At 45.4% G+C, this 18,016-nt stretch overlaps 1 protein-coding gene across 1 annotated transcript in view; it reads right to left on the bottom strand.

Annotated features, from left to right (window-relative positions):
- The window catches only part of MYO10 (myosin X), a 288,302-nt gene that overhangs the window by 225,503 nt on the left and 44,783 nt on the right, over positions 1 to 18,016 (bottom strand). The window contains 1 exon segment of the mRNA XM_008066889.1: positions 3,580 to 3,678. Coding sequence (XP_008065080.1) covers positions 3,580 to 3,678 — 99 coding nt within the window.

Here is an 18,016-nt window from a genome sequence, read left to right as displayed (position 1 = left end):
AGTGCTGGGATTACAGGTGTGAGCCACCGTGCCTGGCCAGAAATGGCAGTATCTTAACACGCTTTAATAACATACCAAACTGGGTCAAAATTAGCAAATTCCTTAAAAAGTAACCAAGGATGGGCTATACCAGGACAAAGCCATGCTCTAAATCTTTGACCCTGATTTCTTCAAGAATCTATCCTTGCCCAGTTAAAGTGCAGATATTCTTGTCCTGGGCGCTAGGACCAATTAATGAACTTGTCCTAATCCTTGGTGACTGCCGCTATGTGTTCCACAGTGAACTTGTCATGGAAAGGACAGGCTATGTAGGTCTGTAGAAAAAGGAACTGGAGGCTTTGTGCCCATCCAGTTCTTGATCCAAACCTGAAGTCAAATTTTCAAACCTTGCCTCCCTTTTCTCATGTTGCAAACCCTGCAATTCCTACACGAATCACCAAGCTAATTATACTTGTTAGATTCGGGAATGATAGAGCGGACAACAAAAAAACAAGTATTCAATGACCAACTGAAGATTACACGTCAAGGTTCAGTGTTGTTTTCACATTTAAGTACACATTACCCTGGTTTAGTTCTTTCTAAACCAACAATCCATAAATACTGTCGGAAACGAGCCAAACTACCGACCTGACCCTCCCATTCCATTCCCACTAACCAAGACCAGCAAGGGCTTCACGTGGCACAGGTGCTGACCGCAAGTCAAAGGCTGTAGCGCTAAGGGACTGACGGAGTGGCCACGTTTAGGAGTTTCTGCCAGGCAAGGTCTAGTTAGACAGGAATAGAAAACATCTTTAGAGAGCCCTGGGGACGCTGTGCTCAGTGAAATAACACAGTCACAAAAGGACGGATACTCTGTGATTCCATTCGTATAAAGTAGCTAATCAAAATCACAGAGACGGAAAGAAAGTAGCTAATCAAAATCACAGAGACGGAAAGAAAAAGGTGATTACCAGGAGCTGGGGGGCAAGGGCAGGGGAAATCAGTGTTTAGTGGGTTTAGTTTCAGTGTTGCAAGATGAGAAAGTTCTGGAGATCTGTTGCACAGCAATGCGAATTTACTTAATACTACTGACTGTACTTGAAAATGGTTAAGAGGTGGTTGGGTACAGTGGCTCATGCCTGTAATTCCAGCATTTTGGGAGGCCGGGGTAAGAAGATTGCTTGAGCCCAGAAGTGTGAGACCAGCCTAGGCAACATACCAAGACCTATCTCTAAAAAATAAAAAAAAAATGAACCAGGTGTGGCAGCACGCACCTATAGTCCCAACTATATGAGAGGCTGAGGTAGAAGGATCGCCTGAGCCCAGAAGGTCAAGGCTGCAGTGAGCTGTGATCATGCCACTGCACTCCAGCCTGCCTGGGCGACAGCATAAGACCTTGACTCCAAAAAAATGATGGCTGGGCGTGGTGCCTCATGTCTATAATCCCAACACTTTGGGAAGCCAAGGAGAAAGGATCTGTTGAGGCCAGGAGTTCAACACCAGCCGGGAACAACATAGCAAGACCCCATCTCTACAAAAAAATTTAAAATTAGCCAGGTGTGATGGTACAGCTTCTTGAGAGTCTGAGGCAGGAGGATCGCTTGAGCCCAGGAGTTCAAGATTACAGTGAGCTATGGTCACACTACGGCACTCCAGCCTAGGTGGCAGCGTGACAGCCTGTCTCTAAGGGAAAAAAAAAAGTTAATATGGTAAAGTTTTGTGTTCTTTAAAAAAAGAAAAAAATTAAAAGAATAAAAGGAAAGCATCTTTCAGATCGAAACATAGCTCAACAAGAAAGGAAAATAATTCCATTAAAAATCTATTCCACAATGCTTTCAGGCACACAGTTTTGTTAAATGCATGACACTGTCTCAACACTGTTCTTCCTTCTTACATCATCTTGACAGGGCCTGAAAGAAACTGAATTCTCATCAGAGGAGATGAGAAAGGAAGATAGTCAGAGTAACAGTAGGACAGAAAAATGCTGGTTGGTCCTACATGGGAACTTAAACCCTTAAGCAGTGCCTGACCCTCAAGTTGAGCAAACTCATGTATTTAGTCCTTACTACCCGACCCAAGACTCTGATGGGAAAGAAACTGAGCATCAGTGGCGTGTCCGTACTGTCAGTGACCATCAGATATATGATCTCTCTGCCTCCCTTCCATACCCCCAAATCCACATCTACAAAATACAAGTATATCTTTACACCAGATAAATAAGGAAGCGCCCTTTAAAACTCAGATGATGAGTGTCCACGTGCTGGGTAGTTACAAAGAAAAATAAAAAGGACTCTCAGATGAAAAAGAAACAGAGAAATTACAAGACCACCCCATATCATCACTGCTTCTTAATCTAAGAACCGAGAAAAGTTCCACTAAGTAGACCACCCCTGCTAAGAAGTCTTGATAACCAAGTAGCCTGTCTTCCTCAAACCATCGAAGACTGGCCTTGAAGGATTTGTTCGCAACACAACAACTTTAAATTCATAAGCAATATGCTTTAGACTCTGGCATCCAGCTCTTTTCTTTCCCAAAGTCTTAAATTTTAATCTGCACTTCTAAGGTAGGAACCCACAGAGAAGCCGAGTTGTCTGCACAATCTTCAAACTATCATCAAGCAAGCCAGTTTCTGGATTCACATATTTATTTTCAGGGATACAAATTTTCGTTCATTTTGCAGTAAAGAATGGGAGTCAGGAACAGAGGAGTTCCCATATGTAAAAGAAACCCCTGCAACTGTTCAACAAAGTCAATACCTAAGCCCAGCTGAAATGGTTCTGTTGGTTTATTCTGACAGTGGTCAAGATGCCACATCCTAAATTCTCACTGGCATGCCAGTTATTTTCAACACTCTATGATTAAGAACTGAATGTGTGTGCCCTCTCCAAAATGTCTATGTTGAAATCCTAACCTCCCATGTGACAGCATTAGGAAGTGGGACCTCTGGGAGGTGAGGCCCTCATGAATGGGATTAGTGACCTTATGAAGAGAGTGCTCCCTTGACCCTTCCCTGTGAGGGCACAGCAAAAAGGTGGCTGTCTATGAACCAGGGAACAAGGCCCTCATCAGACACAGAACAGCCGGCGCCTTGATCTTGGACTTCTCAGCCTCCAGAGCTGTGAGAAATGAGTATCTGCTGTTTCGAAGACAGGTGGTCTGTGGCATTCTGTCATAACAGTCCGGACTGACTAAGACACTATGAAAGTTTTAAAATTTTAAGAATGATAAGGTGACCCATCGGCAGGCAATATCAATATATTTGAACTTTTTCTCAGATGACTGGCACCCTACACTTCTGATTCTTGAAAAAAGGTGAACTGAGGCAGAAAAGACACCCAGGAAGGAAACCAAGTCGGTGCCATGCTCTTCCATCCCATACTGGCTGGGACACTTGTGTCCCTTGCAGGAGAGCTATGTTGTATCCGTCACACACACACAGGGAGTACTCTACATTCCCATTGGGATTTTGATTTATCATTTAAGGAACAAAATATACAGTGTGTGCATTATGGGAGTGGGGGAGAACCAATCATGCCTGGGGGTAAGACTCTCTACAAAGCAGAACGAGGACGTCAGAAAGCCACAGCGACTTGTCCTTACCTGCCCATAGTCCGTCCGGAAGACGACGACACCTTCTGCACAGGAATTTACAGTACTTGGAAAATGCTGACCATTTTCTCTCAGCCAGACCCGCGTTCCCTGTCAACAAAACAAACATGAATCAACGATGAGTTGGGATTGCATTTTGTGGCAAAACAACACTCTCGAAATTATCATGACTCCTACAGTCCTTTAAAAAAAATTTTTTTTGAAAAGCAAATGCTTTTCGCAAATAAGCAAAGAACAAATGCCCAGAAAGCATCACCCACAGCCTCTACTATCCGTGAGTGTGACTGAGAGAGTCCACCAGGCAGAAAAAGCAAAGAAGGGTCTAAGAAACAGTGGCCCTGGGTTCCCACTGTGTAACTGACTCATGGATTACTTCACTCAAGATCATGACACAGGCACTACTATCAGTCCCATTTTATAGATAGACAAGCAGAGGACTGGAGGCAAAATCACTTGCCCAATATTATTACCAAGACTAAGCAGGAACTTGAAACCAGGCAACTGGACTCCAGAAATTATGAATCTAACCAGGTCACTTCCCCATTCCAGCCTCTTGAGAACCCTCCAGGAACCGCTGAGTCCCACACCCCTTGGCCAAAGCCCCATACACTTGCCTATCGGGAGGACACAAGACTACTCCACTGACATCCAACTTGTATCAAAATCCATGTCAGCTGGGTGTGGTGGCTCACACCCGTAATCCCAGCACTTTGAGAGGCGGAGGCAAGAGGACTGCCTAAGCCCAGGGGTTCAAGACCAGCCTGGGAAACTTGGCGAGACCTTGTCCCTACAATAAATCAAAAAATTAGCTGGACATGTTGACACACACCTATAGTTCCAGCTACTTGGAAAGCTGAGGCAGGAGGATCACCTAAGCTCCACAGGTCGAGGATATGGTGAGCCATGATCGTGCCACTGCACCTCAACCTGGGCAACAGAGTAAGATTCTGACTCAAAAACAAACAAACAAAAAATCCACATGTCAACTAGAATCTCCAAAAGACAGACTAAAAGGCAGATTCAGTTTGCCAGCAGGAATTTAGCTAAGATCACACCACACACCTAATGAACTTTAAAGTTTAGGACTACACCCAAAAAGCAGCCACTTGTAGATTCTGATTTTTTAATCCTGGGCATATTTGTTAGCACTGATTCCATTTCCATTTCTGATTTCTTCACTGGACAAATGAGGTATCATAATCCTTAGTTTTCAACGCTCAATTTCCATGTCTTTTGATTTCACAGAGTGAAACCGCTTGTCTCCAAAGATAAGTGATAAAGTTTGAAGACATTATTGGGTGTTCCCTGGTCACTGAAATTATTAAAGATTCTCTTTATTTTTTCTTTTCCATTTTATCTTTATTAAGCACTACATAACACACTACATGCTGCCTAACACACTACATAACCTACTAGAGGGGTAGATGACAGTCATTGAGTTATTTTTTCATCAGTCAGAAAAGTGTGTCCTTTTATTTATTTATTTATTTTAGTAGGAATCCCACTCTGTTGCTCAGGTTGGAGGGCAGTGGCATGCTCACGACCACCATAGCCTCGACCTGCTGGGCTCAGGCGATCCTTCTGAGTAGCTGGAACTATAGGTGTGCGCCACCACATCCAGCTAATTTTTTGATTTATTGTAGAGATGAAGTCTCGCACCAAGTTGCCCTGGCTGGTCTCGAACCTGTGAGCTCAAGCAATCCTCTCACCCTGAGCTCCCAAAGTGCTAGGATTACAGGCGTGAGCCACCACATCCGGCCAGGAAAGTGTGCCCTTAATCAATGTTCCCCAAGCCCTTGACACATAGTAACAGTTAACTCTAGAGAGGCACCAGTCATTTCCATCAAACTCCACTGATCTGAATGACCAGCAATCATCCTCTTTTCCTTGCCTCTTGTGATAACAGTTTGGACGTTTGTCCCCTCCAAATCTCATGTTGAAATAAGATCTCCACTGTTGGAGGCAGAGGCTAATGGGAGGTGTTTGGGTCATGGGGGCGAATCCCTCATGGATGGCTCGGTGCCACTCTCATGGTAATGAGTGAGTTCTCACACTTTAGTTCACGCAAGAACTGGTTGTTTAAAAGACCCTGGCAGCTTTGCACCTTTTGCCCTTCTCTGGTTTCCGCTCTCGCCATGTGACATGCTTGCTTTCTCTCCACCTGCCACCAGGATTATAAGCTTCCTCAGGCCTCACCAGAAGCCCAGAAGATGCCATGCAGAACTGTTGCACTCAATAAACCTCTTTTCTTTATAAACTACCCAGTCTCGGGTATTCCTTTAAAGCAACACAAAAACTGGCTGATACATCCTATGAGTGAAACTGTGGGTGTACACAGTGGCCCTCTCGGGAATGAGCAAACATGCACCTGTGATGGTAATTCCAGGGAAAACCCTGAAGCACATCTCAGCACAGTTACCTCAGTCAAAACCCTACCTGTAGGCCCCTTAAAGGTGACAAGCTTCAGCTCCTGTCCTGGTAAGTCCAAAGGCAGTCTGTGAGTGGGGTGGTACCATGCACAACTCCCAAGAATTCTCTTTATGAAGCACAATGTGCACCCAGAATGCAATACTGGGTTTTAGTATCCTAGGAATCCCTCCCTCCCTTCTTGAGTTGGAATCTCACTCCGTCGCCCAGGCTGGAATGCAGTGGCACACTCATGGCCACCCCAGCATCAGTCTGCTAGGCTCTAGTGACCCTTCTGCCTCAGCCTTGCAAGAAGCTAGAACTACAGGCACGTGCTACCACACCCGGCTAATTTTTTGATTTGTTGTAGAGTTGTGGTCTCGTCAAGTTGCCCGGGCTGGTCTTGAACTCTCAGGCTCAGGCAATCCACTCATCTCGAAAATGACACTAGCTGAGCACTCTTTACAAATCAGTGGATTAATGTGAAAACATGATAAGAAAATTATCACTTAAAATTGCACTTACCTTGAACAATTCCTTTTCTAGAATTTTTTTAACCTTATTTCATTTATTCCTGCGCTATTTCCATTTTGATTTGAAATAAGTACATTTAAAACAGACTGGTGCTGGACATGGTGGCTCAAGCCTGTAATCCCAGCACTTTTGGGAGACCGAGGTAAGAGGATTGCCTGAGCCCGGGGGTTCAAGACCAGCCCAGGCAACCTGGTGAGACCTCGTCTCTACGATAAATCAAAAATTAGCTGGGCGTGGTAGTACGCGCCTGTAGTTCCAGCTACTTGGGAAGCTGAGGCGGAAGGATCACCCGAGCCCAGCTGGTCAATGCTGGGGTGGCCATGAGCGTGCCACGGCACTCCAGCCTGGGCGACAGAGTAAGACTATGACTCAAATAAATAAGTAAATAAATAAATAAAAACTGGTTATGGTGCATTCAACTTCTAGTCGAAGGGGCTACCACTGCTCTCTTAAAATAGCGTTGGAAGGAAAAAACTAATATACAAGTAAACTGACCACTGGTGCTACTTTTTAGCTATGTTAATCAAAACCAAAAGCAGTAGCTTCCAGTGATGGAGTGCCCATGATGCATCACGGTCATGTGCTAAGAGCCCCAATGACACTGTATGAAAAACTAACCATAGGCAAGATGGGAATTCCCCTACCTCCATGCGGAAATTGATGCTAGGAGCTTAAGTCCTTAAGTTCTTGTCCTGTGCCACACAGCTAGTGACCTAGGCAGGTCTCCCCATTCCGACTCCCATGTTCTTTCCTTTCTACACAACACACTGACTCAATCTGTCTCCTAGAAATAAGTTATAAATAAATCAAATGCATTCAGGAAGCAGGCCACAATTCAAATAAGTGGCAGAGGTCATCTATGTATTTCTTTCTTTCTTTATGAGTAGGGGTCTCACTCTGTTGTCTAAGCTGGAGTGCAGTAGCACAATCACAGCTCACCGCTCACCGCAGCCTTGATCTCCTGGGCTCAGGTGATCCTCCTGCCTCAGTCTTCTGAGCAGCTGGAACTATAGGCGCACACCACCACACCCGGCTAATTTTAACAGAGGTCACTTTAAATGGTCAGTTACTGCAACAACTATGTTTTCTCTCTTATCCTTCTAGAGGGTAAAATCTAAAGATTCAAAAGTGCCAACGGTCCTGTTTAGAGGTCCAGCCAGGACCTCAAACGTTGGCTGTCAACCACTGTTATCCGGGACCCCTAGTAAGTCACGCTGAGCTGCATAAAGCATTTGGGGTCAGCCAGCTAGACCCTGGGGCCCCAGAAAGAGGTTCTACAAACATCTCTAAGATCAAGATGGCTGAAAACCCTAAGACTGAAATGGAACACTCTCCTCTCACGCTGACCGACTCACTTACTTCCCCTGCAAGTTCTGTGGCCCCCTAGCTCCCCCCAATGACAACCCTAGACAAGGTCCTCCCCATGTGAACACATGTCCCCCATATGACGGGGACTTGAGGTTGTTTGCCCTGTCCACAGTTCTCCAACCATGCCCCCAAAGAGGAGTGGAAATCCTCCACTTTCAAGGTGGAAAACAGCATCAAAAATGAACACCAAGTGTTCCTATTTAAACCCCGAAGCCTATTTCAAGAACACACATTAGCACCGACAGGGGTCAAGTTTCCATTCACACACAAGTCTGTCCGGTCTCCCTGACTCCAGCTTCGGGCTGAGATGCTGGTAACACACGAAAATAATGACACTTACAACTGCCTGTCAGTCCTGACTTCTTTATTAGCAGACAGCTGCTCCCAAAAAGAACAGTGACTTCAGGCATCTAAGACCGTTCTCTGAAATGTCACTCCACACCCAAACCGCATTCTTTGTAATGCTCTAGAAAAAGGCCTCCAAATGCCTGACAACTTTTTTCAGGCTCTTTTTCATTCACACATCAGAGATGGCCACATTGGAAAACTTTGAAATCCGTACCTCGTACGCACTCCCAAGCCCACTCGGATGACAACTTTCAAAGCCACATAAGGTGAGAACTTTTGGCTCTGTAGGTTAAAATAAGAAAACAGACATCCCCAGCACACTTCCAACCCAGAATTCCTAGTCCAAAGCTTTCGTTTCTGTGACCCCCACCTGCAACACTTTCATCAAAAAAGGATTTCATGTACCTGTTTCCCAATTTATTACCAGTATCTATTTAGTAAGAATAAAATCACAATATGCAACATTACCAAATTAATATAAACTGTCAGCCAGGTGCAGTGGTTCATGCCTGGGATCCCAGCACTTTGGAAAACTGAGGAGGGAGAAGCACTTGAGCCCGGGAGTCCAAGACCAGCCTGGGCAACATAGCAAGACCCTGTCTCTACAAAAAAATAAACAAAGAAATTAAAACTGGCTGGGCATGGTGGCTCATGCCTGTAGTCCCAGCTGCTGGGGAGGCTGAGCTGGGACGACAGCTTAAGCCCAGGAGTTTGAGGCTGCAGTGAGCTAAGGTACTACAGCCTGGGCAATAGAGAGAACTTGTCTCAAAAATACACACACACACACACACACACACACACACACACACACACACACAAACTATCACCATAATTAATATGAACCTCCCGACTTCCAGCAACCACCCAAGAACATACCCACTATGGCGTGCAGTTTGACTAACTCAGTGTCTCAGCGGCTCTCTTTATCCTCTCGTTAGAAAGTCCTACAAAGCCTTCTGTTGACACACAGTTACATGATCAGACGCACAGTTCCGCTTCTGTAGTCCAAAGGTCTTTTCCAGCAGGTGTAAGCCAGTTTTACAAAATCCAGGCCAGACTTCAAGCCTGGAGCCCACTGGCCACTTTTCCTAGATATGTAATGAACAGACATCTTCGACAGGTAGGAAGGGAAATGCCCTCAAAACACTTCCTTTGTTCTCTGAAAAAGTATAAACTGGCAATTTTCATAGAATCGGAATTGCAAAATCAAACCGATGAATTGGCTATTCTTTTACGTAGACGATTTTTGGCAGCTTCTCTGAACTCCCAGATCTATTTCTGTTCTATTAGAATGGAACGTGTGCCCAGGTCTCAAAAAAGGCCACCCACAAGCGTTTGAACACTAAGTCCAGGCAGACATTTACCAGACCATCCAAATCTTTGAGTGCGGAAGAAAAATGTGCTCACCATTTGCAAACCATTATAATCTGTCATTGTTAAATACAGCTGATAATTTAATACCCAATATGGACAACCTCGCATATGGCACAAGCTCACAATTTGATTAAAAATTGCCCTATAAACAGGTGGAACGAGTTTGATCACAATAAGCACATTTTATTAAAACTTGGACAAGTTTTCCTCTTAATCTCTGAGCCGGATATGTGAATGTTAAATTTAACAGCTCAAAATGTTTCTGCGCATAATCACCAGGAACGTTTGTGAAACACACACCACTTGCACATAAATTCCTATGTCCTTTGATCTTTTTAGCAATCCTGCAAGACACAGAGGCAAAAAACACCGTCCCTTTCCTCAAAGGTAAAGTTCACAGAGATTCCATTTTCTGTTGCCAATGAATGATTTCCTGGCTATCACAAAAAAGACTGACTTTAGCCGGGCTTGGTGGCTCAGCCTGTAATCCCGTGACTTTGCGAGGCTGAGGTGAGTGGATTGCCTGAGCCCGCGGGTTCGAGACCCACCTGGGCAGCGAGACCTCATCTCTACAATAAATCAAAAAATCAGCCGGGCGTGGTAGCGCATGCCTGTAGTTCCGGTTACTTGGAAGGCTGAGGCGGAAGGATCACCGGAGCCCAGCAGGTTGAGGCTGCAGTGACCGGGAGCAGCCACTGCACTCCAGTCTGGGTGACAGAGTGAGACTCCAACTCAAAAAAAAAAAAGACTGACTTTACCAAATGTTGGTGAGGATGCAGAAAACCCAGTAGAAATGTCAGATGGCATGTCTGATTTGGAAAGCAGTTGGGCAATTTCTTCAAAAGCTAAATATAATCTTACCACGCGTCTCATCAATTCAGCTCCTAGAAATTTACCTACTCAAAAGAAATTCTTCTTAACTTATGTATGCAAATATTCATGGCAGCAATAGCCAAATACTGGAAACAATTTTAATGTCTATCAACTGGCATCAAGGCAAACAACATGTGGTAAATCCAGACAAAAGAGCTCCTCAGTAATAAAAAAACGAATCACAGACACACTCACCCACCAGGATGAACCACAAAGACATCATAGTGCGTAAAAGAAGCCAGACACAAAAGGCTGCCTATCGTACGGGTCCATTTATATGAAGATTCTCATCACGGCAAATCCATACACAGAAAGTAGCTGAATGGCTGCCCAGAACTAGGTGCAGGAAGGAAACTGTCTGAATGGAGAAGAAGGGACTTTTGAGGTGACAAAACTGCACTGTGGTGACGGTTGCACAACTGTACATATGCACTAAAAATCATTCAACTGGACACCTGTCATGGGTCAATTAACTTTATGGAATTATACCTCAATGATTTCAAATCATTTTTAGAAGAATGGATTTCCTAGCCTATAGCTACTCAATAATAGCATGTGAACATTCTAAATCATTCCATAGCAAGAAAATCCAATCACACTTCCATAATTGAGTCATACACGTATCAAGAAAAACACCCCAGGCCGGGCACAGTGGCTCACGCCTGTAATCCCAGCACTTTGGAAGCCCGAGGTGAGAGGATTGCTCAAGCCTAGGAGTTTGAGACTGGCTTAGGCAAACATAGCAAGACCTCGTCGCTACAAAAAAAAAAAAAATCAAAATATCAGCCAGGCAAGGTGACACACACCTGTAGTCCCAGCTATTCAGGAGGCTGAGACGGAAAGATCGCCTGAGTCCAGGAGGTCGAGGCTGCAGTGAGCCATGACCATGCCACTACACTCCAGCCCGGGCAAGAGCGAGACTACAACTCCAAAAAAAAGAAGAAAAAGAAACATACCCCTAAAAAACTCCAAACCAAAAAACTCTTAATGATCAAATATAAGGGCCAAATGCTGTGTTAACACTCTGCAGATCCATGTTGAATTCATTAAGTCCCTGCTCTCTATTACCAAAGACTAAGGGGATTAGAGGACCACACAGGAGACTTGCCCAAGCTAACCTAAGAATGAGGTTGTGGCAGACTGCTCACGGTATCACCAAGACTGTGGCAATCAGGTCATGGAATCCTTGCGTTCAACCAAGCCCCTCCTTGGAAGAAAATCATGAAACCAGCCAAGTGTCTCCTGCCTGGCGGTACCTCCCCAGCCCAGTCCCCTCACCACTCATAGTCTGTGTCTCCTCCCTGCTCCAAGAGCAAACTGAAGTCGTTGCACCAAGCCTCAAACATCAACACCGAAAGTTGCCCAGGCCTGCTTTTGGGTAAAGAGGACAGTCACCATCCCAGATGTCAACCTGCCGTTGCCCTTTTGAAAACTATTAACTCCTCTTCTGATTGTAAAAATGATTTTCTTTCCTCCACTCTGACTTCAGAAATTAAGTTTTAAAATAAGGTAGAGAAACAACCCTAGAAAGAGATGATGAAGGGCCTTCCATACCATGTGCAGGGTGTGTTTTAATTATAGAGTCACAAGAAAGAGACTATTCTTTAGCAAAATACACAAAGCAGTCTCTCAGTCCAGAGCAGGCACCGTGCTTGGGCATCCCATAACCACAGGCCTCACTCACACGAAGTACCACGGTGCGGGAGACCCTGGCCACCTTCGTGACATGACAAGGTCAAATTTGCTCCTGAAATGGGATCTGTTTTTTTTTTCTTTCTAAATATGCAGAGGCCGGGCATGGAGGCTCAAGTCTATAATCCCAGCACTTTGAGAGGCGAGGTGAGAGGACTGCCTGAGCCCATGGGTTCGAGGCCAGCCTGGGCAACTTGGTGAGACCTCATCTCTACAATAAATCAAAAAATTAGCCAGGCGTGGTAGCATGCTGGCCTGTAATTCCAGCTACTTGGAAGGTTGAGGCGAAAGGATCGCCAGAGCCCAGCTGGTCAAGGCTAGAGTGGCCCTGAGTGTGCCACTGCACACCAACCTGGGCAATGGAGTGAGACTCCAACTCAAAAAAAAAAAAAAATGCAGAGAGATCTGGAGAATGGGCTACCTGAAGTCTAATCCCCACCACTACACAACACGAGGGCACCCCCAAAGGACCAAAATTTATTTATTAAAAAACTGTGGGGCATCCCTTCAGGTCCCCTCCCACTGTGGGAACTTTTCTGCCCTCTTAATAAATCTTGCTTTAAAAAAAAGTGTGTGCTTATTCTTACATATTTAAACTTCAGTCACCCTCAAAGTACTCCCATTGGATGCAATACACCTAGTGAGATCCTTTTTCCACTGCTCAAGGGTTTTTGAACTCACAATTTTGATGCCTTTTAGTGCTCCTGCCATTTTTTGTTTCACCTTTTTCATCAACAAAACATTTCCCTTTGAGGACTTTTTTCATCCAGGAAAACAACAAAGTCGCTCAGGGTGAGGTTGGGTAAATAGGGAGGATGGGGCATGGGGTCATTCATTTTTGGTCAAAAACTGCTGCACACTCATTGCATAGGCGGGTGCGCTCATAAATCATCCATCATGAATTGGGCAAACTTGTTGAAAGAATCTCCAAAATTCACTGAAACCAAACACCGCTTCTCACAACAACACTAGCTGGTACACTGACGTCGATGGGTTCCTGGAACACTTATCTAGGGGGAAGCCTGTATTACAAGGGGCCCACCTTCCAAAAAACAATTCTGGGGTTTTTGGGGGGTCCCCCCTTAAATGTCCGTGTAACAAACAAGCAACTGTATCCTCTGAATCTAAACTAAAATAAGCCTGGGTGTGGTGGCCCACACCGGTAATCTCAGCACTTTGGGAGATCAAGGTGGAAAGATCACTTGAGGCCAGGGGTTTGAGGCCAGCCTGGGCAACACAGTGAGACCCTCAACTCTATGAAAAAATTAAAAAATTAGCCGAGCGTCACGGTGCCTGCCTGTAGTCCCACCTACTCAAGAGGCTGAGGCGGGAGGATCAATTGAGCCCAGGAGTTTGAGGCTGCAGTAAGCTATGATCACACCATTACACTCCAGGCTTTTTGAGACCCTGTCTCAAAAAAAAAAAAAAGAGAAATAGCATCAGATAAAGTATTCCTGGGGCATACCTAATTTCTGATGTTATTAAAGTGAGACATACATACAGGGAACAGAGGGAACGGCCATTGCAGCACTATTCAAACCTTTCAAAAATGTAAGGAAAGGGCAAAGAGGCCGATGGTTTGACGGTAATGCTAGACACTCTCTCCCTTCCCTCCTCTCCGCCCACAGTGCTCTGCTTGTGTTTTTAGTGGAGAACTGAGTTTAATGTTATCAAGCAGATGGTTGGAACCACACACACAGGCCGTCCACTGTGCCCTTTAACCTCCGGGCCTAGTTCAGCCCCCTGATGCTTGCAAACCCCAGTGCAAAGCTTAGAAAGCTTGGCTGCCGTGCAGACAAGACAGAGGTAGGGACAAAGTCAAGGGCATTACCACACACCCCAAATGAGCACAAAAGACGTGGTGCTGACCCTAACAGCGGGGACAAGGAAGCATTTGGGCTGAGGACAGAACCAGGAGATTTAGAAACGGAAGTGGGGGGTGGAATCTGAGACTTCTCCCCAAAGGAGACAGCCACCCTTGGCAGGGGACCTGGAAATAAAGGGAAGAAGTGACAGCAGTCACTTTCTCCAAAGCACCCCTGGACACGCAGGCGAGATCTCCCAAGGCCTTTACACACCTTGCATACAGTAGGCAAGCAGAGCAGGGTCCCATGACGCCTAGGGGAGCCCCTGGGGCTCATCGCCTTGCCTGGTGGCTCCGGGTGTTAGACCTGAGGTTGGCCATCCCTTCTGAACAACCGCATCAGATCCCGAAGAGGAAAATCTCGACTCAGCCAAGGCGGCATGGGCACTGAGTGAAACAGAGGTGGTTTTAGGCTCAGGGGACACGGAGCTCAGCGAGGTGGCAAGGTCACCCAGCTGAGGAAGGACAAGGACTACAGTGAGGCTCCAGCAAAGGTGTGTCCAACCCCCGGTCCACGACAGCCAGTAATACAGTCCCGCAATATCTTTTAACATCATGTGTTTTTTAGTGTTTATTTCCTTGGTGACCCCATATGTAGTTCCATTTTTGAAGTTCACAATCACACCTTATTCATAGCATCGCTTTTTGGCAGCACATGCATTTGTGAGCAGCTGTTTTCAAGTATAAACACGCAAAGAGCAAAATTCGAACAAATATTTCAGACAAGCACCTTGATAACTCACGAAGAATTGTGACTACGTCCATCGAACCAGACATATAGTTTTACAAAAGCAAGGTTAAATTTCCCACTGGCTTATATTGCTCATTTTTCTAAACTTTATAGTAAAAAAAATGTTTTTAAAGAAGTCTTACTATGTATAAAGACTATATCATGCAATGTATATGCAGCCCACGACAATTCTCATTATTCGATGTGGCCCGGGGAAGCCAAAAGGTTGGCCACCCCTGCTCCAGAGAGACGTGGTGGGCCTTCAGCTGATCATGTCAGAGATGTGTGGTTTCAAGGTCCCAAGTCTGTTCCACTTTTCTGCTGGCTGTGGAATAATGCCAGGCGTTTGTTTGCTATACAAGTAATCCCCAAAATGACTGCCCCACCCCCGTCAGAGTTGATGCCTCCAAGAAATTGCAGGGGAAATGTGTTGCTGACATCCTGCTTCAGAACTCAGACATGATCTCCCCTCAAACACTGAGAGGGGAACTTGAGTCATTCCCCGTGCGGGCCTACAGAAGCTTTTTGCTGAAAATCTGCATTTTTATAAGAAATGTATTTCAGCTACTAGTATCTATAATGTATTTGCAGCTTTCAGATAGACCATTATCATCATCATTGTCATTTTCTGAACTTGCCTATGGGCTTAAGGGTCATTTATAACACTGCCACCAAAGATGTGTTGGGTTCCAAATACTACTCACAAACATACCTACAGTGTGGCTGTAAACTGAGGCCTGCTTGCATTCATGACTAAAATCTACAGCTGAATCTGCCCCTGGGTCCATCCCAGCTCTCTGCCTCACCCCATGAGAAGGGTCACAATCTTTCCCACAACCCTTCCCACGATGTCAAACTCTGTCACCACTAGGAAGAGCAGCTTCCATGCAAAGGATAACATGAAAAGTTTATGAACAGAAGAGAGAAAAAAAGGAAAGAGAAGGGTAAAAGGTATCATCCACAATCAACTAATCTTTGGTCCATGCTCCACGGGGAAAGATACAAAGACTGACGGGCATGCCACGCTCCCAATCAGAATCAAGGCCAAAGTAACCACGCTAAGTGGCAAGATGCTGCCATTAGGAACACGTGATTCTGTACAGCGCTCATTCCCACGGTTATTCAGCTCCTATGTACCAGCTGATTGAGTCCTGACTTTTATATCTGCTTTTTCTCATCTTCCTCAAAATTCCTTAGAACACCTTTGCAGATATTCTTTAGACGACAGTGACTAGAAATAATCCCAGAAACCATTTGACACTGAAAGAAATGAGACACCTCTAAGTTTCTGAAACCATCTCAAATCCTGTAGAAATGTGGCAAGGAGCAAAAATCAAACTATTCCATCTAATAGCTTGCCAATCATCATATAACCAACACACACATTTAAAAGAATACGAAAACGGACCTAATGAATCAGCCAGCACACCTAAAATTCATTCATCCATCTGTAAATTGCTCATTCCTTCCCTCCCTCCTGACAGCCTGCTTTCCTTCCGCCGTCCTTCCTTCCACCCTTCCATTCTTCCTCCCACCCATCCTTCCTTCCACTCATCCTTCCTTCCTTTCACCCACCCTTCCTCCTTCCTTTTCTTCCTTCCACCCTTCCTTTCCTTTCTTTCTTTCTTCCACCCATCCTTCCACCCTTCCTTTCTTCCTTCCTTCATTTCACCCGCCCTTCCTTCCTTCCTCTTCTTCCTCGCTCCTACCCATTCTTTCACCCTTCCTTCCTTTTTCCCTTGTTTGTACTCATCCTTCCTTCCTTCTTTTTCCTTCTTCCTTCTACCCTTCCTTCCTTCCAGTCTTCCATCTATCCTTGCTTCCACCCAACCTTCCTTCTACCCATCTTTTCTTCCTTCCTTCCTTCCTTTCACCCACTCTTCCTTCTTTCTTCCTTCCACTCATCCTTTCTTCCTTCCTTCCTGTCACTCACCCTTCCTTCCTTCCATCTTTCCTCCCACCCAACCTATCTTCCTTCCTTTCTTTCACCCACACTTCCTTCCTTCCACCCTTCCTTCTTTTCTTCCCTCCTTCACCCATTCTTCCACCCTCCCTTCTTCATTTTCTTCCATCCTTCCACATATCCTTCCTTTTCTTCCATCCACCCATCTTCCCATCCTTCCTCCCTTTTTTCCTTCCACCCTTCCTGCTTTCCTTCCTTCCTTTCACTCACCCTTTCTTCCTTCCTTCTTTCTTCCTTCCTTCCCTCTTTCTTTTCTTCCTTTCACCCATCCTTCCATCCTTTCTTTCCATCTTTCCTCCCACCCAGGCTTCCTTCCACCCATCCCTTCTTCCTTCCTCCCTGCCATCCACCCACCTATCCATCCATCCTTCCACAAGTTCATCTTTCCAACGAATGTCTTTTAACACCCCGTCCCTACTCATGCACGGGGCACTAGGAAAGCCGTTCTAACTCCAAAGGGCACAGAGGTGGCTGTGTCTATCCTCACACCTTCCCCAGCTAGTGCCCCTGATCCATCGGGAATAATTACATAACATAAGGACCCATAGAACAAGCCAGGAAAGAGAACTAGGTAAACAGGGCAAAGGCAGGCGGATTTTATAAAATGTATAAAACCACCTCAGTTCTAAGAACTCTCAAGAACAAGCAGAAACCCTCTCTAGCGGGTAAGAAGCAAAACAGCTGGTTTCCGAATGGCATTCCACGCTTTCTTTTACTAGAAGCAGCAGGAGGGACAGGACAGAAAGGGCAGAGAAAGACCAGTGCGAGACGTGCGCACTCTGCGTGAAAGGCGTCACCAGACAGTCTTCACCTCTTGTTTCTGAGCTCACTGTCCTTTCCCACTCTTGACAAGAGTCATTTTGGGCAGGGAGCAGGGGAAGCCTACACATAAACAAAACTCCTAGGATAATCGTAATGTAATCCTGGCTGTGTTCTGGCTACCATCTGTTTTTAGAAAAAATACACAAACTTGCTCAGAACGGGAGTTTGTTGTTACTTCATAAATATGAATGCCCCAAGAACACAGTGGGGAGTAGACACACTTAGGGCAGCTACTTCTCATCTCTGCTGTGTACATATTAGTTAATTCCTTTGCAGAAGTCTACCACCTTTCATAGTTGGTGTTTCAAACAAAATCAATCTTCCTGAATTAAAAGGTATATAAAAGACAATCTAGCCCAACCAAAATGACAGGTGATGTGTTGGCAAGACTGGAAAGAGCCGGGCTCAGTGGCTCAGCCTGTAATCCCGCACTTTGGGAGGCTGAGGTGAGTGG

The sequence above is a fragment of the Carlito syrichta genome, unplaced genomic scaffold (genome assembly GCF_000164805.1).
Source record: "Carlito syrichta isolate Samal-C Ts95f unplaced genomic scaffold, Tarsius_syrichta-2.0.1 Scaffold309189, whole genome shotgun sequence".
Lineage (NCBI taxonomy): Eukaryota > Metazoa > Chordata > Mammalia > Primates > Tarsiidae > Carlito > Carlito syrichta.
The sequence above is the reverse complement of the archived record's forward strand: the minus strand, read 5'-3'. Positions and strand labels throughout refer to the sequence as shown.